A 21829-nucleotide genomic window follows, 5' to 3' on the forward strand; every position below is an offset into this window, starting at 1 on the left:
GTCGCTCAGGTTGTTAAACCACTTCTAATTTATTACTTATAAAAAATGATAGCAGTGTTATTATTTTGACAACTATTATTACATTCGTACAAGAGAGGGATGACGATATCCGACCGATATCCCCCATTGATATCACAATACCATCCCATCAGTCACACGAGATCCGTATGACATTTCAAATTTATATTTAAGGTTAAATGTCGTTATTATATTATAGTATTTGTTATATATGAAATGTCACTGATTAAGTTATTATTACTATTATCTTAGGGTAGTCGCTAGGAGGAAGCACCGGTTAGCCCTTTTGTTGCTGCATCACCTATCCGAGATGAGGTATGTCACTTATCAATGAAACTTTATTTTTATGATTGTTTAGTTATTGATTAATATAGAGTATATATATTCGTATAGGGTCTTCCTCATGAAGGCCATCCGGTCGGATCTCTAGTTGCTTTAGATCCTCTACTTGAGGTATGATAATTATTATAGATATTATATTTTATATGAAATGTAATTTACCATTTTGTCCTTTTCATGCATATAGGGAACCGACATTGATATATTATCGATTGAGGGTTCTCCCCGAACACCTTCTCCGGAAGTTGAGGTTAACTTTTTTTAAAAAATGACATTGATCGAGTTGTCTTTTCAATTATATTGTTTATTTAATGATGTTTTGACTCTTTTTTAGGATGAGCGATTATGGTTACTTGCTGATATCCCAAAAGAAGACCTCTGGGAAGACGACGGTCTTCCCAGTCGTCTTCCCAGATGAAGACGACGGCTTCGTCTTCGTCTGGGAAGACGAAGAACTTCGTCTTCCCGATGAAGTTCTTCGTCTCCCACAGCGTCTCCGGGCGCCCATCGGACCTTCAAATGGGAGGAAAGATATCGCCGAAAGGAGAGGTTGCTTCGGGAGGGAGAGGCCGTCGGCAACAGAGCCAGAGAGGTCGCCGGAGATTTCAAAACCAAACCCTAGGGTGAAACTGCGGTTTTTTAAAACTTAGGCTGAGGAAAAATGTTAGTTTTTAAAGTTTAGGGGGGCAAAAAGAGATAAAAATTTTAGGCGTTAGGGTTTGGTTAAATCTAATCGGTCATGGGTGGGTGTTTGGTGTTTCCATAGTTAAAGGGGGGACATTTGAAAAAACGCTAAACCTTGGGTGGGAAATAGTCGTTTGGCCTATAAATATTCATATATATTGGTCACTAAGAAGTTCAAAATTACAATTTTTTAGCCCGTCGAGGGAGCACGCGTGGTGGACTTGACCGTGATTCAAGATTCTCCAGCTAAACCTCCTCCCACATATATGAAAAAGGTAAAATAAATTGATTAATGCTAATTGTTATGTAAGATGGAATGATGACTTAATTGTTTTTTGGGATCATGCAGCTGATTCGTACAGCACGTGGTCGGATCGTCCGGAAGGGTCCGCTGGTTCGCACCCCATATACAAATCCACTCAAAGAGAGGGCGAAACGGCAACTTAGGACCATTCCATCCTTTGCCTCAGAGTGTGAGGAATCTTTCCTCATGTGGTACACCACAGCTGCGGCTTCCGACACATATGATGTCTACTTCATCGGGTCGAAGTTAAAGGACAGTTTTTGGTGGCTTATGGTAGAGTTGCGCCAATGGCTGACCGACGATGTAAGTTGTCTATACTATATAAGTCGGGAAAAAGTTTGATATATTTATTAATAACTAACACATGTGAACTTGTTTATACCATTTTAGTACGTGGATTTTTTTTTGGCTTTATTACGTTAGCACCGGGACGACCACCGTGCAATTGTTTCACACCGTTGGATGACTGTCCACACATTCTTCGGAGGCCATATTGAGATGGCTTGGAAGAGTTGGCAGACCACACCGTTTGAGGAGTTTGAGTTTTCGAAGCTCTTCACAAGGATGGTTAAGGCAGCGTACACCTCGGGATTGTTGTACAAACCATGGGGGATGGTCGATCAGGTATAGTATATATATATTTCTATTACATTGAATTGGTTTATGACAACGATAATTAACTAAAATTTGTCACTGTTTATAGGTTTACATCCCTATAAACTTCGAGAACGCACATTGGGTCATCAGAGTTATAGATTTTCGTGAGTGGTCGATTACGGTATACGATTCAGAGGTATCATATTCGGGGAATATGGGGTCTCTTGAGCAACGGATACGACCGTATCTGACATTCATACCCGCGTTATTAGAGGCGACGAGTTTTTAGACTGCTTCTGGACAGACTCCACGACGTGATTCCCTCGCTTTATATGGAGCGAATGTCCCTCAGTAGAGACTAGGATCCGGTGACTGTGGCGTGTTTATGTTACGTTTTTTTGAGTGTTTGGCATTGTCACGGAGCGTCGATTTTCCCCAAGAGTCGTCTACCTCTATGCGTCGTCGTTTAGTGTCGTAGTTGTATTTTCACTATATCGAGTAGCTCACGGATGTATATTTAGTTAGCTCATTGTTTATTTATCATTCTTCATATGTTCGTATGTATATATTTATTATATGTGTGTATGTGTACGATGTATTTTATCTATGATTATATATAGATATGTATTTGATTTCATTTTATATGTGATTTGAGTGATGTTACTATCCAGTAACAATCGAAAAATTCTTCAAAAATTCAGAAAATACGAATCGATATATCCTAAAATCGTGAAATTCGAAAAAACGAAACTGAAATTCAAATTCTAAAAGTTGAAATACCCTAGAATGGCAACAATCGAAAAATTCTTCGAAAATCTGAAAAATATGAGTCGATATATCGTAAAACGGTGAAATTCAAAAAAACAGAACTGAAATTCGAATTCTAAAAGTTGAAATACCCTAGAATGTAACAATCGAAAAATTCTTCGAAAATTTAGAAAATACAAATCGATATATCGTAAAACGGTGAAATTAGAAAAAACGAAACTAAAATTCGAATTCTAAAAGTTGAAATACCTTAGAATGGCAACAATCAAAAAATTCTTTGGAAATCTGAAAAATACGAGTCGATATATTATAAAACGGTGAAATTAGAAAAAACGGAACTGAAATTCGAATTCTAAAAGTTGAAATACCCTAGAATGACAACAATCGAAAAATTCTTTGGAAATCTAATATTTAACCCCTAATATTAAAATGCCCCCCTAATTGTAATAAAATTTCATTTAACCCCTCATATTGAGTGAGGAGGGTTTATATAAATGAGAGGAAGGGTAATTTTGGTATTTTAGAAAAAGTCATGGGCATTTTTGCTTAGGAATAGTGATTTTGGGTATTTTTGCTTGAAAATAGTGATTTTGGGCATTTTTGCTTAGTGGGAGGGTATTTTGGCCATTTTTAATAATTTCCCTTATAATTTTTAACTTTTAATCAGTTAGTTCTTCTGTTTTTAAATATGCAAATTTGTAGAGCTGCTCAAAGGGAAATTTGAAGAGAAACTATATATTGAAAAAGAAATGTTTGACCGTAAAATGTCTTACAGATGTAGTTCATGCTTTGATAAACCCGAATCGACCTGATTTGTTTCAAAAAAAAATTTAGGGTTTTTTTTTTCAAATGTCCTCTGAAAATGTTTCTTAAAACTTCACTTGTTTCTTCAAAATCATCTTTCAATGTTAGATTTTCATCTTCATCTATTCTTTCTTCAGTTTCCCAAAATCAACACACCAAATCACCACCCAAACACATCTCCACTCTTAAGCACCATTCTCAACTTTATAATTTCCTTCGTGTAAACTGCAGGTCAGGTAACTTTTCTCTTGATGAAGCTTTTGATTCCTTCAATTATATGATTCATATGCACCCAACTCCTGCTATGTCTTCCTTCAGTATTTTGTTTTCTGCACTTGTTAAGAAAAAACATTTTGATCAACTTCTTGTGATGTACACGAGATTCATTTCAGCTGGGTTGTTGCCGGATTTCTTTATTTTGAATATTTTAATTGATTGCTTAAGAAAAATGGCACGCGATTCTTATGGTTTTGTAGTTCTTGGGAGTATTTTTAGGAGGGGTTTTTACCCAAACGCTTTGACTTTTAACAATCTGATTAATGGTCTTTGTATGGCGGGCAAGATTAAGAAGGCCATTGAATTTTTTAGGAAAATGGTTTCGGTTGGTTGTAGACCGGATGCGGTTACAGTTGGGACTTTGATTGCTGGGTTGTGTAGAACTGGTAATGTCACTGTTGCCCTTCAGTTGTTTGAAGAAATGAATAACGGGAATGGTGAATTTGGTGTCATTTGTAAGCCTAATATTGTTTGCTATACTACAATTATTGATGGTCTCTGCAACTATGGGTTAGTAGACAAGGCAAAGAAACTGTTTTCAGAAATGAAGACCAAGGGCATTAATCCAAACGTGATTACTTACACCACTCTAATTTATGGTTTGTCTAATACATCTAATTGGGAGGAGGCTAAAACTTTGTTTATAGAGATGTTGGAGGAAGGTGTAAAACCTGATGTGGTGACATTTAGCGTGGTAATTGATAAGCTCTGTATCAATGGAAAGATGGACGAAGCCAATGGGTTGTTCCAACTAATGATTAATAGAGGTGTTTGTCCCAACACAATAACTTATAACACACTTTTGAGTGGTTTTTGCTTGGCAGGTCAAATTGATGATGCTAGAAGGCTATTTGATTCCATGGCAAGTATGGGGTGTAAGCCTGATGTTTTTAGCTACAATATTTTGATGGATGGTTTATGCTTGACAAATAAAATTGATGATGCCAAGGAACTTTTAGCCTCAATGTTGAGTATGGGATGCACACCTGATGTAGTTAGCTACAATACTCTGATCAAATGGTATTGCAAGAATCGAAAAATTGATGAAGCCTTGAATCTTTATGAGGAAATGACTTCAGAGGGAGTTAGGCCAGATGTTGTTGCTTATAATACCTTGCTATCTGGGCTTTTTATGAACGGTAATGTCAGACATGCAAAAAAGCTATTTGGTAAGATGCAACTTAGTAATTTGCCTCCCGACTTATTTACGTATAGTATTCTTATTGATGGTTATTGCAAAAATGGTTGTGTTTTGGAGGCTGTTGAACTGTTCTATACTTTAATAAATCGAAACATTCAACCTAACATCACAACTTTCAATTGTCTCATTAATGGGTTGTGCAAAACAGGGAGACTCAATATTGCTTGGGAAATGTTCAACAGATTACATAGTAATGGCTTTGTTCCAGATGTTATTACATATAGCATTATAATGCATGGATTTTGTAAGGAAGGAAAGTTAGAAATGGCAAGTAAATGTTTCTCAGATATGGAGCAAAATGGTGTTGCGCCAGATTTGGTCACTTTCAATACGCTTATGTCTGGTTTCTTGCAGAATAATGAGACTTTAAAAGTGGTGGAACTTCTTCACAAAATGAAAGAGAGAAACGTGAAACCAGATGCATCCACAGGTTCAATAATATTAGATTTACTGGGAAAGCATGAAGATTATCATGAAGTCCTGAATTTGCTACCATCCTTCTCAACCCAAGAACCAACAGGATGTTGATTGTTGAGTACGTGCATTTTCCAGGGGAGTATAGCTTATCAAGAGAGCCCTGGCAAACGTTAAAGTTTCCGTGTAAAGGTGTGTGCCAACATTGTAGTGGTGATTGTATTTATGTGAATCCATTAATGAAGAAGTCATATAATTGAAGTTATAGATTTTGTCTTCATCTCTGTCGATTTGGCTTGACTACCAAGTTGCTATATTTCTTTGGAGAGAGAATCCCCTTGACGAAGTCTCTAGTAAGAAGTTGGTGGTAGCTGATGCTAAGTTGAACTTGGATGATGATGATGCCTTCCTGGTAGAAGGGAATCTCTCTTGTGATCCATCACTAGAGGGTCCTTGAGAGGTTTCGATACATTTACTTCTCGATTTATTGTTTACGTGGAATAATTATTCTTAATAGTAACTGCCAAACAAGTACACGAAGATTCAAGTCTGGTTAGTGATTAAGAGAGTTGTGGTGCTTTTTGGATATTCTATATGGCAACCAAATTCTTCTGATTGATTTGGCGATTTTCTTCTGCATCCTTTGATTTCTTTGCTCTTTTTGGTACCTAAGTTCAGTTATCTCAAAAATGGGCTTTTAAAGTTTGCTAGCAGAATGGAGTTTCAAATTGCGAGTGGAAGACTACTGCTATCACACAACACAAATTAGCCTTCTGCTTTAATTCATGCACTGAAAATAGGGCTTGTCTTTGAGGCTTGTGTCAAAATTAGAGTCTCTTCTCGGCATCATCAACAATTAGATTATAAATGTACATGAGGAACTATTAATTATGGTGTCAACAACACTAGTGTGCAACAAATTATAAAGTAGTTTCTCACTTTGCATGATGTTATAAAGTAGTTACTAACTTTTCCCACCAAACACCAAAAAGAAAAATAAAAAAGAAATTATAAAGTTCACATTTACAAAATAATAAAAATGACTTCAATTATACATATATCTGCCAATAGAAAAAGCTGCGTTTCACACTAATTATGTTAATGGCAATCATACAAATCCCTTAAGCGTGGTGGAGCACTAACTGGAGCACTATCAGAATCTCGACAAAGTATACTAGCATAAATCAGAATCTATCCACTTGAATTCCATGATACTCCATAACCTTGAAACGCAATAGAAAATAAAGCGAAAAAAGAGAATAACAAAACGTTATTAAAATGTATATAACACCTAAAAGTAACATAATCCAAATAAACTTATCAAAAAAACATATTCAATTAAACTAATCTTTGTCCCTATGACTCTAACAGTTCTAAACTACTTCTAATTCATCCAAGTTGGACATTGGAGCTCGTAACATCACTATTAGCGTATGTTTTTTTGTTTCTTGGCTCTACTTTTCTTAAATAGAAAAACTGCATCTTACTATGTTAACTTTAATGAACTAAACCAGAACCACCCTTAGTTTCCATTGTCAGTGAACCATAAGGCATCCACCTTTTTTGTTTTTTGGTTTTTCTTCCTCAGTTAAGTGAAGTTTGACAATGGATACCACAGTACTTTCACAACCATTTATTCCAATACTTTTCTTCTTCGATTTATTTCAAGAGCACAACCATTTAATTATTAAGTTGACACCATTACATTAACAACTCGATTTATTTCAACAGCACAAGCATTTAATCATTAAGTTTTATTAATAAAGCTTGTAAACTTGCTTCAAATCTAACTCTAATTGAAAATATAGGGTATATAATGTGTTATGTGTGGGGGCCTATAGATATTTTACATTATGTACTGCATGGGGGTATGGATATTTTATGTTGGGGGGTAATTGATAGTTTTCATATACATGTCAAAACACCAATATGTGAGAAATCTCGGGTGGAATGAAGTTTTTTACCGATTTAATTTTTTATTTTGAAATAATTCATTTATTAAATTATGCAATCAGGGTTGATTAAAATTTAAATTTGGTTATTTAACTATAACAATGGAGACATATAGCTATGAAAGTTAGTTACATAAAGAAAAGCAATAGCAACCCATTGGAGAAATGTTGAGGCTTAACAGTAACAACGACACCTAATTTGAGTTGTGTTTTTGAGAGAAAGAGCCAGACACTGAGGTTATAGTTGGTTTTTAGACTATGTTACTTTTTTATGTTTTAATTTATTTTTCAAGTATCAGAAACAAAGTTCATTACACCTTGGGTGGAACATGGTCATTTGGCCTTTTTAACTTGACGTGGAACCCATCACTCAACAGGTACAGGTACGCCGCTATGAATAGTGAAGATTTGGTGGAGCTTTATACATAGAATTATGAAAGGCTGGTAGCCATAACATCATAATTCCCTAAAATATTAAACTACTACAGCAGAAATAAATAAGGATATGTCCAATCTAAGAGCCAAACATTCGTTTATACTAAAAGACAAAGGAAACAAATCCATCAAAGGGTAACCAAATTAAAGTTGCTGCATTATGAAAGAAAAAACCACAATCCCAACTTTCCTCTGATTACAACAAGCCCTAAAAACTGAAACAACTACATGCATGGGCAGGGCTCTCATTCTAAATTCTTATTAATTGGGTCCAATGTCAAGATTGGCAAGTTGCTGTATGTTCATGGGATAAACGATGCTTAAGTCGCCCGAGAAGGCCTTCTTTCCAAATAAAATGTTGACAGCTTCTGTTGGATGAAATGCATCCCAAAACACATACTGATCTCTGTTTGGACATGGTGTTTGGAATGGAAGACACGTAATTTGTCCTCTGTTTAGCCCGATTCTGCAACATCCACGAACTATAACACTAAACCCTGTGTGCATAAAACAGTTCAAAGTAGTGAGGAAGACGTAAATTTGTATCACTATTTTAAATAGCTGAAGATAATATAAAAAAAACGAGAAAAAGTAATTTTGTATATTTAAAATAGGTATATATAATTTTATTAAATGATAAAATATTAAGTATAGAAGTAGTGTATGCATACCATAGGATCTGTAGTTGACTAACATATCTTCAAACATTCTAGCGATATTGATGTAAATGAATTTTGAACTGGGAAGATTGGCATTAAGATTGTTGATCATCGTCTTCACATTTGTATAGAAAGGTAAAACAAGCTGGTTAACTTCTTCTGAGCAGGTACCAAGCTGGTTTTGAGCCAAGATGCTTGGTATGCAGCCCATTCTTCCTAATCCAGCCAGTACAAATTTCCGAGCGCCGAGATTGTACAGGCTCTGTATTTATCATGCACATAATTAGATTAAAAAGTTCGTCAATTTTACCAATAAGTTAAGCTCAGTTGGGTACTATATATAGTTGAATCAAAATCAATCAAAAAGACATGATATACATTGGTAAAAGTTTTAAAAGTAAAGATTTATGGCGTGTAAACCAGGTTAAGAGATCTCACAGTGAGTTGCCGGGTTGTTCAACCAAAAGATCAGCATATTGTTGAGCATTATATTCATTCTTGGTATTGTAATTTGGCATGAGATAGTTGTTCAAGTAGTCATTGCTCCCCATCCCTACAAAGAATATAGATCTTGCGATAGCCTTGGACAAATCAGTTGCCCCAAGATTACCAGTAATTTGATCCAGAGTATTTCGGAAGTTCCTTATTTGTTTGGCTAAATGGTATACGACCCACCTGATCAAACATTATACAGACAAACTCTTTATAAAAATTTAACTCCTCTATTATCTGCATATGAATTCTTCCTTATAAATGAAGTTTTCTTATGGCGTTTCTTCCTGTGATGTCAAGGATGCCGGCGGCGGCAGAAGCATAGTTGACTCCATGAAGAACTTGATCTCCAGAAGCTTCAGAGTATGTAGGGATCAAGGGAAGCCCCAGCTCCACAGCTGAATAAATGCATAACACATCAATTACAACAAATGAGGTTATTATTATAATTAATCCTAGTTACTAAGAGGAAAATACCTTTAAATTGGTAATTATTAAGAGATGATGAAGACATTTAATTTTGCCATTAAGAGCATGCCAAACTGAACGCCTCGTGATTTAGTCAGAATGTGAAAATAGATAAGATTAAAGGGAGAAGGATTATTTCCCACCCAACTTTTGATGTGTTTTTAAATTGCCACCCACGGCAGATGGAAATCCACTTTTCTCACCCATGACCAAACTGCTGTCCAATTTTTCAGTTAGGGACAGGGGCAAAATCGTCACTTACTATTTAAAACCTTAAAACTTTAAAATTTTACCGTTTCCCCCCTCCAGGTTTTAAAAACTAATAGCTAACCCATCCTCAAAGTTTGAAAAGTTTAATTTCACCCCTAGGGTTCGCTTCCTTCTCCAGCAACCACCAATGGCCGACGCATTTGACCGATCTCCCATCTTCGACTACAAAGGACGACCCTTCGTCGCCTAGATTTGGATGACGAAGCGTCGTCCAGATCGGGAAGAATAGACGAAGGACGACGCTTCGTCGTCCTCCATTGTCACGTCTGGACGACGCGACGAGCGTCTGGGTGGAGCGACGAAGAGAGACCTCTTTGTCACACAGTAGCGCAATGAAGAGATCTCTGTCTCTTCTTCGCATTGTGCGACGAACAGATCTCCGTCTCTTCATCGCACCGTGCGACAATGAGGGGATGAAGATCTCTTCGTCACACCACTGCCGTCGCACCAAGAGAAGGAGGAGATCGGTGAAGATGCCGGAGACGACGTCGAGAGCTGAAGTTGAAGAATGGGGGTGAAACTGCTAGTTTTGAAAGTTATGGGGGGCGACTGTTTTTTGAAAAATATGGAAACCCTAGGTTTGGGGGTGAAAATATTAGTTTTCAAAGTTTAAAAACTTTAGGTAAGGTGAAATATTAGTTTCTAAAACCTAAGGGGGGTGAAGGTAAAACCCTCACATCAATTTTGGGATGATTTTTGTAAATTAAATTGAGGAGTATTTTTGTCATTTCATCTAATAAGGGTAAAATAGACATTTTACCCTTATGCAAACAGATATCATCCATGTTAATGGCTCATAGATGGGAAAAGTGGATTTTCATTTACCGTGGGTGGCAGTTTAAGAACGGATCAAAAGTTGGGAGGGAAATAGTCCTTCTCCCTAAGATTAAATGACAAAACAATGTTAGGTTGAAAGGGGTTGGATTGGATCTCATAAATGTAATAAATGTTGGATATTGGTCAAACAAAACAAGAACCCCCCTAATAATTCAAAAAATCTTAGTACGTATTACTAATCAATCATAATTAGTAGCATTATTAAATATCTAATTATCTGAAGAGAGAAAAGAGAAAGAGATAATTAATTAATATCAATAAATGATGGTCGATTCATCCCATAATATCAGAACAGATACTTCAAACAACTCACGGCAAGCTCACTTTGCGCCAAAGTCACTTTACACTCCATGTGATTTATGAAATAAGTTAAGCTAGCAACAAAAATTTGTACCAGGAAATTAAAGAAAACACCAACCGCCAAAGCATTAATTTGTAACCGAAAAAAAAAAAAACCAATTTGGCTTTTAATATATTAATTAGTTCATGGGTGGGTGTTTGGGTTTTCTATGTGTCGTAGGTATGATTTTGAGATTGGACTAAAAGTTGGGTGGGAAATAGTCCTTTTTCCCTTAAATATATTACTAATAGTGAATTTGCAAAATGAAGTGCCTTATTAATGTATGTAATAGAAAATTTTTGATTCTTGGTTAACAGTGAGGTAGTTTACATGTTAAATTTTGATTAATGTATTGTTAATTAATAATGAAAATATTTCCTTCATTCCATTGATAACAATTATCTTATCTTATATTTTGTTGTGATATTTATGTATCAAAATTAAAGTTGAACAAGAACAAATAGTGTTGGTGTATGTATTTATAATTTTTAACTTTTAATCAGTTAGTTCTTCTGTTTTTAAATATGCAAATTTGTAGAGCTGCTCAAAGGGAAATTTGAAGAGAAACTATATATTGAAAAAAAAATGTTTGACAGTAAAATGTCTTATAGATGTAGTTCATGCTTTGATAAACCCGAATCGATATGGTTTGTGTAATACATCTAATTGGGAGGAGGCTAAAACTTTGTTTATAGAGATGTTGGAGGAACGTGTAAAACCTAATGTGGTGACATTTAACGTGGTAATTGATAAGTTCTGTATCAATGGAAAGATGGACGAAGCCAATGGGTTGTTCCAACTAATGATTAATAGAGGTGTTTGTACCGACATAATAACTTATAACACACTTTTGAGTGGTTTTTGCTTGGCAGGTCAAATTGATGATGCTAGAAGGCTATTTGATTCCATGGCAAGTGTGGGGTGTAAGCCTGATGTTTTTAGCTACAATATTTTGATAGAGGGTTTATGCTTGACAAATAAAATTGATGATGCCAAGGAACTTTAGCCTCAATGTTGAGTATGGGATGCACACCTGATGTAGTTAGCTACAATACTCTGATCAAATGGTATTGCAAGAATCGAAAAATTGATGAAGCCTTGAATCTTTATGAGGAAATGACTTCAGAGGGAGTTAGGCCAAAAATGGTTGTGTTTTGGAGGCTGTTGAACTGTTCCATACCTTAATAAATCGAAACATTCAACCTGACATCAGAACTTTCAATTGTCTCATTAATGGGTTGTGCAAAACAGGGATCCTCAATATTGCTTGGGAAATGTTCAACAGATTACATAGTAATGGCTTCGTTCCAGATGTTATTACATATAACATTATAATGCATGGATTTTGTACGGAAGGAAAGTTAGAAATGGCAAGTAAATGTTTCTCAGATATGGAGCAAAATGGTGTTGCGCCAGACTTGGTCACTTTCAATACGCTTATGTCTGGTTTCTTGCAGAATAATGAGACTTTAAAAGTGGTGGAACTTTGTTAGGAACCCAACTCTTATTCAACCAAAACAAAAAATTAAAACACAAAAATGCAATAAACTAAAACTATTTATTAACTAAAATATTACAAAGATAAACCGAACAATTCGAAGAGTTCGGGATCTCTCATTTTTCGGCCATTCGAGGCGCCGGAGACCTCCCTAAATCAGCCTAAGCTGGCTGTCTTCAAACCAAAACCTCAATATTTTTCTTCTCCTCCCCTTTTTAAAACTCAAAACATACATTTATAATAAAAATAGACCATTAGATTGATGACAAGTGTCTCAATCCTAACATTTCCCTCCCCTTCAAAATCATCTTGTCTTCAAGATGAGTTTTTTTTTTTCACAGCTACTTTGTCTATCCAAAGCTGTTTCCCGCCCACTGTTTTTACTTTTTTACTTTTTTTTTTTCATTTACAACTGTCTCTTTTTTAATATATTTTTTTCTGTCATGTTGCTTCTTCACTTTTCTTTTCTTCTTTCCAATGGCCACACTTCTCATTCTTTTTCTCTTCCCAATAAACCCACCTACTGCCTTCACCATTTTTTTTTTCTCTCTCTCTCTCCTTTCTCTTTTCTTCCTTCCGTCACCTGACTTCTCTGTTAATTCCATATCGGTCTGTCCTACGAAATCAACAGGAAATTTGCAGTTGCTTTAGCAGCTCTGGTGAAGGCGAAAAAAGCTTCGGTTTGTAAGCAGGAAAGAGAGCAGCAGATTCTGGGCATTCATGTGGAGCAGATTCTCGAACAAGAGCAGGGGATTCTTTCGTCCAAACATCGGATTCCCTGTGATGATTTTTCTTCAAGTCAGCCTCCTCCATGAGCATTTTCCGACGGCTTTTTACTTTTCCGGCCATCATCTATTTTCTCTGCTGGATCAAATGTTCTGATACCATTTGTTAAGAACTCAGCTCTTATTCAACCAAAACGCAAAATTAAAACACAAAAACGTAATAAACTAAAACTATTCATTAACTAAAACATTACAAAGTTAAACCGAACAATTTGAGGAGTTCGGGACCTCCCATTTTCCGGCCATTTGAGGCGCTGGAGACCTCCCATTTTCCGGCCATTCGAGGCGTCGGAGACCTCCCTAAATCAGCCTAAGCTGGCTGCCCTCAAACCAAAACCCCAATGTTTTTCTTCTCCTCCCCTTTTTAAAACTCAAAACATACATTTATAATAAAAATAGACCATTGGATTGATGACAAGTGTCTCAATCCTAACATTATGCAAAGTAAACACACAAGTTTTCTGAGTGAGCGTGGATCATTCTACTGCAGGGAATAAACAAGTTTACCTGACTCATTATTTTCTAATGTTTCTTGTTATTTAATAGTTTTCAGAGTTTTATTAAAAAAAATCTTAAAGAATACCACAAAAATCTATTTGATTTTCTAGTGGAAGAAGGAAAATAGAAAACATTGGAGTAGCCATACTATTATCTAGGATTGCACTATACATTCATATATTACTTTATTAGGAAAGCCATGTTTACTGGAGTTAGTTTGAATTTCTTCAAATTGTTTGCATGCTATCTGTTGTTACAACACATATTCTCTCTGTTTATCTAATTGACATATTAACAGTTGTTTGTTCTCTGCTTAAGCTAAGACATCTGCCATCGTTGATTTAGTTTGACCTTTATATGTATATGATCCCAATTGATATGTTTTCTATTTAACTTTCGTTAACAAAAGGTTGCATATTTCGTAGAGCTGTATTTTGATTCTTCCATTTTCATTCAGTTTCTTCAAAGAGTATTCAGCATAGACACCATTGTTAAGCCTCTTCCACCTGCCATGGCATACAATGTTTCCCGCAACTTGAATTTCTTCACAAGGATTTTCACACAGTTTTTTGGTAAGTTTGATTACAGTAGCTTCATGGATTAAATTTTAACTAAGTTATGCATCATTTTAACAGTTCCAACCCAATTGTTTTAAAGGGTTCCTTTCTTTTACTTTTGCCTTCAACTAAAGAAAAAACAGTCACATCTTTCTCTATGCTTAAATATTGTAACAATAAAAAATCAAACATGTTTGATTGATATAGGAGTGTAATTTGTCACATTTTTTCCACTTACAAAGGCAAACTGACTGCATGTTTGTTGTGTGGTACAATCAAATTATCTTTGTTGCAAGTTTGCAATCTAGTTTGTTGAAAATTTAGGCTATTCAATGAACCTGTTAGTTGAGTTCTCTAAACTTTGTTGATTATGAGAATAGTTAAATCCATGATTGAATGGACTGTTTATCTTCAAATATGCTCTTTCTACAATGTTTTTTGATTCTAACTTTTTATGTCACAGATCCTGAGGGCATTGCTGGTGCACAGAAATCCCTTGGGTTAGGATAGGAAGAAAAAGCTCGTCGTGTTCGTTGAGGAATAGAATTTAGAGATGCACTGATTCCATGTGGTTGTAATTTTAACAGTATTTGGATTGTCATATTTTTATGACTTTTGGCTTCCAATCAAACTAAGAATTCTGAATGGAATGACCTTAAAGGGGTGTTTGGTTCCAGTTTTTTAAGATTACATTGGTAATCTATCTTTTATTCCTTTGTTTAGTTTGTTAGTAATAAAATATTACAGTAATCTTCTATTACCAATACTGACGTGACAGATAATATAGATGATAATCTAATTATCACCTTCACCTTAGGTATTTAAAGATTACCAAGGTAATCTTGATTTTATTATAATTATATTATTATTTATTAATTTTTTAAGACAAAAATAAATTTATTTTTAATTAATATAACAAATAATATAAATAATATTTAAAAATAATTATATTCAAAAGCATTTAAGTAATATTTCTATTTTAATAATAAAACATTATCCAAACCAAACCCTCCCTAAGAGCAATAAGTTTTGATTTCTTAATTGACAGGCACTATAATCAAACTCAAGTTTGCTTAATCTTAATACTGTTTTGAGAATTTATTTTTAGATCTTCTAAATTCTTGTGGCGAATCCACTTAAATGAGATATTTGTTCTAATTTCCTAGGAGAAAGTTGAAGTTATAGTATTTCTAGTAGTAATGGAACAGTTTTTATGCTTGAACTAATTAATTTCTGCAAAATGATGGTATTTATACTTTAGATGTGAAAACTAGATGACTTGTAACATCAATAACTTAGGAGGGTTGTATTTGAGTTGAGTTGATTTGAGCCTGATTATGAGCACGGCTCATTGAGCGTGAAACGTATAACCATGGCTCAAGTTTGTGCCATAATTTTAAAATTTCATCAAGGTCATGGGAGCCAAACTTCAAAATTTATTTTTTAAAAATTTATGCATCCTGATAAATCAAAACATGCAAGCTAAATAGTCTTGAAAAGGTAAAAGAGTAAACTTATAATAGGTAAGGTTGTTAAATATACCTTTCTATTGTGGGAATTTTACATTTTAGCAAGTCACTTTATCCATTAATTCCAAAATTCCAGGAAAAAAACTCTTGACAACTCACCTCACCATTTATAAATAAGGTTACTTTTTAACTTTTCAATATAATTTAACTCCCATGATACAATACTACCTCATCATATTGAGCTCGAACTCAACTTTATCAACACTTATTGAGCTTGATTTTCCTAAGCCAAGCCAAACTCGAGTAAGCCCAAATTCGAGCTTGGTTTAGCTTGAATCACCCCTAAACTTGAGTGATTGTAATTCTAAAACTCCAGACTAAGGTTTTAATTAAAACTGACTAATCAAAATGAAAGTAAACTATACTTGTGTGATTCCCATACAAATCATATCAGAAGTAAATCAATAACTTGAAGATATATCATATGTACAATGACCTACTTATGATGTCTTCACCTTGACTCAATTTACATTCTACATATCCTAAGACCTTGAAGCAATGTAACATATGATCAAGTTATTCAACACTGGGTATGCACAAGAGCACCAAAAATGGACATCAAAATTGTTGTGTAATGTTTTAAGTTTGCACGACAACCCACTTTATTCAGGAGAACCTCCTCGCCAGTATCCCCACTGACTCATTCCACATTCAGCAAGAAATTTTTCATCATCATTTTCTAGTTTGCCGTAAGCATGAGACATATCTTCAAAAGAAGTTTGAGTTTTATCTTCTTCCGGATCCTGCATAGAGTTGATAAATCAATGGCATGATCCACCACCGTTATCTATTAAAAATAAAGATAAACAGCAACTATGATTTATGGACATAACTGAAAACAAATTTCAATCTTCAACTTTACCACCACATTGGAAGCATGAAAAACTTTTTACACCAAATGAATTCCTTTCAAACTTGTAACTTTTGGACAAGCTTAATATCCAGAAAAAAAAAGTACACATTTGGGATGTTTGTGATCTTGGATGTAAAAAAGTTCGTGATAGGTAGGCCTTACAGAATAGGGAAAGCAACACTACCATTTGTGATTATTGAACCAAGGAAATAAGCATTTAATATGTTCCATAATTCTACTTTGTTGGCAAGATACTAGTGAAACTAATACGTAGTCTTCCCATGGTTTTGATTGCTTCAATGAGCATAACGTTTAAAATATAGAGATCAGTCACATGCATGAAACCGCCACAATTGAAACTGGTATTCATAAGCCAAGTTGAATCCAAGAAACATTAGAGGGAAGTGGCAATTGAGTTACAACTGTAGCATTATACTTACACTCAACTCTGGTCTTGTTTCAGAATCCGAATTATCTGCTTCCATTATGTCTCTGAGAGCGGACTTCCACCGCATGCTTTTGGACCCATGATGATGTCCCTTGGATGCATTCACAGCTTTGAGTCTCAATTTTCCAGAAATTCTAGTGTTAAAGGAATCAATTATGCATCTGATGCAAAATGCTATAAGAGGAACCAGAACTAGAAAATAAGCAGTGGTTTTTGCCTGATAATAGAATGGATAAGCCTGTTGAGGTCACTACCATTGACGAATAAATAAGATAACCAACAGGAAGATAAAATCGAGGATGATGCTGCATATTTAGAGATAATCTTACATGTGGCAAACTATGGGAAATTTGCATGGTGAGGTTCTGTTTGCCCAAAAGTCCATTGAAGATGTTCAGGGAAGTTTGATGAGTCTCTGTGAGATTGACAGTGGACAAAGTATCCTTTTTAGTCTGTCATAGTTCATGTTATGGAAGTAATGCCGCATTAGAAGCCAGAAGTCAACATCAATATACAAAATTAATGTACCCCAAGCATGAAATACAAGTGAACCAAATTTTAGTTGTGATCCACAAATTATTCTACTGTGTCAAAAATATTTCAAATTGTCAATGTGTTTAATAGTCTAACAAGGTACTGAATTGAAATCATTTATTTATTTTATGTGCACGAAACTGCTCCTGTGGCATAATTTGAAACAGCACCCTAGCTTAAATCTAAAACCATGCCTAGAGATAAGGCTCAATGAAGTTGCTTTGTAAACTGATTTTTAAGTGTATCAAATTAATAACCACCCACAGTTCAATTAATAGACTAGATACAAACTTCTATTTATTTATTAGCGATGACTCAACTAAAGATATGTTTTTCACAAAGAGTGAAGAACTGCTTTTTTCCTTCTATGGGCACAACTTTTTTGTTGCATTTAAACAACTCTGAAGTTTGTCTACTATTTTTTGGAAAAATCTCCAACAGCTAAATATCTATTGGTTGATGTTTGATCAATTGAAGAAATTAATAATAAAAAAATGTTTGCATTTCAGTGTGGACATAAAAACCATGTGAAGATGAGCTACATTATTAGTCCTTTTACATATATATTATCATAAGGTTATAATACCTGCCATTTGTTTCCATTTCACCTCTAGTCATATTTTCATTACAAAAAAATTATAAAGCCAATCAGCGAGCACAAACATGTACATAAACAATGATATTTCACCATGTGATTCAATGATTTTAAATTAGAAATAAAACAACATCCAATCACATAGTGACATATTATCGTTTGTACACAAGTTTATATTCATTGTTTGTGTATATACTCCTACTCTTTTCATTAAAGCTCAAGCCCTAATACATGCAATTGGCAGATGTTAACACCAAAAAAATCTGTCTTTTCATGCAGACTGCAGGATATTTTGCCCAAACCTCTTAAAGTTTCAATATACAGAAATAAAATAATAATTAATAGCATAGCATAACTTATACATTGGGTTATAGTGATCAGGACAGACAGAGGAAGCAAAGAAAGACAACAAAAACAAGAAGAATCAAGGGAGAAACAACATAAAATTGGAGAGGAAGTCATTATTATTTATCCATTCATATCTTAGGTCACCCTAAAATAATATTGTAGGCCTCTAAATATAGGAAATCTAAACAACTAATCGGGAAACACATAAGAGTAAATCTTAAGGAAATTAAATTCCTAAAATCTCTAGATTATTCAACATCAATGAGCATACATAACCACAATCTCAAGAAACGTCATTGACAATGTGCATACTTGAACCGAGAGCACATTACATGTGCAAGAAAGTAAGTTATTTTGGTAAACAAGAGTTCAATTATAATGAAACTACCTATCAAAAGAAGAGAATTTAGAATGCTATGCAACTTACAACTTTTAACATGTACTTTTACAATAAACAACGAAACATATAGACAATTAAAAGACTTGTTTAATAATGACCATGTAAATGTGCTTACCAGTTGCACTTCTTTCCTGGCAGAAGGAATTTTAAGGTGCTGCCCTTCAAATACATTATCAACATCCACAATACTCTTATTTGCTGCAGTCAGTGAATATACAGACGCTCCATATTGCTTCAAAATCGACGTCAAAGTTTCACCCCTGCCACCAAAAATTATCAAATTCAGTGAATTAACACCATTTAAGACCGGAATCAACCCCATATCAACAGCTAAAATAAATTGCAGTACTAACTCAAGCAAATTGTAAGATATAAGTCAACAAAAGAAAGTCAAAAGTTTGCGAGAGATCCCATCCTCATGATGCTTATAAATTGTTGGGCTTAAATTTCAGTCACATCTAGTCAAAATACTGAAACTTAAAAACCCCACCTTACCTGGATTTCGAAGGATTTTCGTTCCTTATAAGAATCTTTAAACTTCTCAAATGCACAGAAAAGACACATCAATTCAACAAAATTCAACAAAATTATGAAAACAAAATAACCCAGAAAAGGTTTCCTTAAAATCACGAACATAATCAAAGAAAACATGCCCAAGCTTACCCTTTGACCACATGACCCAACAAGTGCTTGTGATTGAACCCATTTGCTACTTCATGAAGCTGAATTCTCCACTTCTGCAACCCACAAAACACAATGATTTATTGCCATTTGTTCCAGAAAACTAAGAAAACATAAAAATTTTGAGGTAAAAAATGTACCTTTGCAAGACCTCTCAAATGCCTCTTGAAATGGAAACTAAAAAACAGAACGAAGTGGTAAAAAGTTTGTTGATTTGTGGGAAAGAACAAGAATGAACAGAGAAAGAAGAAGAGAAGAAGAAAAAGAGAAACCTGTGAGAAGGGAAAGTTGAGGTCTGGTTAGGGAGAGAAAGAGGTCGTCCTTGTCTGCGGCTGAGCTTCATTTCCATCACTTTCATAAATTTAATACACATTACGAATGGGTAAACTCTGTTTTCTTTTTACGTTTGCGGGAGACGATATGGAGATGGAGATGGGGCTGACACGTCAACAGACACGTTGGTAATAGAAGTCTAACGTGGCTAAGTGAATTAAAAAAATTAGCTAGGTTAATGCAACTATGTGAAATTAATATGATATCCAAAATTTACTCTCCGTATTTATTAACCCACAAATTTTTTCAGTACACATATAACCAAGAGTCTAGTATAATATCAGATTTATCTTCAACTTTAAGGATACATGCTTCAATCAGCTTCTTACTACAAATTAAGCAACGATTTTGCCATAATTGAAGCACAATCGTAGAAATTTTGCATCTAACTCATCTTAATCTAAATAAGTATAGATCTAAACCTTTATAATCCTATTTATATTGTTAGACGTTTGAAAACTTTAGAATTTCATGTAACATATACTATTATAGAAATGATGATTTCTTGATGAATGTTGTTGCTTGTTAGTTAAATTACTTCGAGTACTGATATTTTAATTGAAAAAATTTACCACATTAGGTTAAATGCACATTTATTCTGTTTTGTGATAAATTTGATATAGAAAACGTAATTGGTAAAGAACATGGGGTAAGCATGTCTGACCTAGACATTTAGGCCATGCATGCCCATCTTTAAGAAGAGTAGGTTGATGAAGAACAAAGGAGAATGATCCGACATACAACTAGATGCAACCATAGAGTTTCTAGGAGGATGATGTGAATGATGATAATGAGGATAATAAAGACCATAAGGGTTAGCTTAAATGGTGAAGAAAAAGGTTTCCCTTGTGAAATGTCAGAGTTTGAATAACATGACCTCCCACATGTGAAAGACTAAGGTACGAATAGCTTGGGGTTGACTACTAGTATACTATAACAAAACGAATACCTGATTTACTCGGTATAGTGATTATGAGTTTAGTTACTATACCCTAGGTTTATTTGTCTGATGAAATCGGGTAGGGTTCCTTGGTCATAAAAAAAAAATAATAATAACAAGGATAATGATTATGATGCTAAGTGTAATGATGATGATGATAATGATGATCAATTTGCGAGGTTTGTGGAGGTTGACGAGATGTATGATATACCGATTGAAGACCTTGAGTTGGATGCAAACGAAGATGTTGAGATAAGTTCAATTAATATTCATAATGTCAAGGTTGAGTGTAGCGAAGGATGTCATGGTTTGGTTGATCATATATAGGAAATATTTATGTTCCCAATCCATTTCAGTGGGTTTTGCAAGCTATCATGGATGTTAAGAATGCAAACATTGCTAATTTTGAAACATGATCTAATAGAAGTATTAAAGTAATGCATTATTATAGTTCTAATGAAGAATTGCAAGAATTATTTGAAAGACATGCTTTAAAAATAGGTTTTCAATATAGGGTACCTCGATAGTATAGCACGGGACATCATGGTTTGACTTATCATAGAGCATATACAAGAAATATTCATGTTCCCAATCCATTTTAGTGGGTTTTGTAAGCTGTCGTGGATGTTGAGAATGTGGTTATTGATAATAATGAAACACAACCTAATAGGAGTATCAAAAGTAATAGGTTTTTATAATTCTAGGGAAGAATTGCAAGAATTATTTGAAAAACAAGCTTTAGAAACAAATTTTCAATACAAAGTACCACACAAAACGATGGAAAATTAGGTGTTTAGAGGAGTAATGCAAATGGTAGGCACGAGCAACAAAAATGATATCTTTGACATATAGGTGTTACATCATATGGAAAAAGAATACACTTGTCTATGAGATCAAATTTAGTCATATCATAAACAAGTTGGTGTTTGAGTCTTATGGGAAATCCTTAGATCAATGTTTGCAATTGACCAC

General features: G+C 34.5%; 2 protein-coding genes and 1 pseudogene across 6 annotated transcripts; 1 reads left to right on the forward strand and 2 right to left on the reverse strand.

Annotated features, from left to right (window-relative positions):
* The first annotated feature begins 3426 nt into the window (after positions 1-3426).
* On the forward strand, positions 3427-6022 carry LOC123229283 (pentatricopeptide repeat-containing protein At1g12300, mitochondrial-like). Of its 4 annotated transcripts, none has more exons than XM_044654980.1 (3): positions 3427-4959; positions 5140-5169; positions 5227-6022. In XM_044654980.1, the coding sequence occupies exons 1-3, from the start codon at positions 3573-3575 to the stop codon at positions 5517-5519; spliced, it is 1710 nt and encodes a 569-aa protein (XP_044510915.1). In that variant the 5' UTR covers positions 3427-3572; the 3' UTR covers positions 5520-6022. The 4 variants fall into 4 exon arrangements, with proteins under 4 accessions (XP_044510915.1, XP_044510916.1, XP_044510914.1 ...); XM_044654982.1 differs by having other exon boundaries at positions 3429-3750; positions 4615-4959; positions 5140-6022; XM_044654981.1 differs by lacking the exon at positions 5140-5169 and having other exon boundaries at positions 5346-5390.
* Positions 6023-7928: 1906 nt separating this feature from the next.
* LOC123228718 lies at positions 7929-13205 on the reverse strand (annotated as a pseudogene).
* Positions 13206-16065: 2860 nt separating this feature from the next.
* Positions 16066-19992, reverse strand: LOC123229295. Of its 2 annotated transcripts, none has more exons than XM_044655004.1 (7): positions 19857-19992; positions 19725-19761; positions 19567-19640; positions 19019-19163; positions 17356-17478; positions 17019-17243; positions 16066-16468 (listed from the first exon to the last, which is right to left on the reverse strand). In XM_044655004.1, exons 1-7 carry the CDS (start codon positions 19955-19957, stop codon positions 16328-16330), a joined length of 846 nt encoding a protein of 281 aa, XP_044510939.1. In that variant the 5' UTR covers positions 19958-19992; the 3' UTR covers positions 16066-16327. The 2 variants fall into 2 exon arrangements, with proteins under 2 accessions (XP_044510939.1, XP_044510937.1); XM_044655002.1 differs by having other exon boundaries at positions 17019-17264.
* Positions 19993-21829: the final 1837 nt, after the last annotated feature.

Source organism: Mangifera indica, chromosome 11, assembly GCF_011075055.1.
Source record: "Mangifera indica cultivar Alphonso chromosome 11, CATAS_Mindica_2.1, whole genome shotgun sequence".
NCBI classification, from domain to species: Eukaryota; Viridiplantae; Streptophyta; class Magnoliopsida; order Sapindales; family Anacardiaceae; genus Mangifera; species Mangifera indica.

Excerpts from the sequence above, each read along its gene's own strand:
- LOC123229295 (XM_044655002.1), bottom strand. The coding sequence starts at position 19,957 with ATGTGTATTAAATTTATGAAAGTGATGGAAATGAAGCTCAGCCGCAGA. Across the intron at positions 19,164-19,566 it reads TTGGGTCATGTGGTCAAAGG|GGGTGAAACTTTGACGTCGA; the intron begins GTAAGCTTGGGC and ends TTTTGGTGGCAG. Across the intron at positions 17,479-19,018 it reads CCAGGAAAGAAGTGCAACTG|ACTAAAAAGGATACTTTGTC; the intron begins GTAAGCACATTT and ends GAACTATGACAG.
- LOC123229283 (XM_044654979.1), top strand. The coding sequence starts at position 3,573 with ATGTTTCTTAAAACTTCACTTGTTTCTTCAAAATCATCTTTCAATGTT. Across the intron at positions 4,960-5,139 it reads ACATGCAAAAAAGCTATTTG|GGAGACTCAATATTGCTTGG; the intron begins GTAAGATGCAAC and ends TGTGCAAAACAG.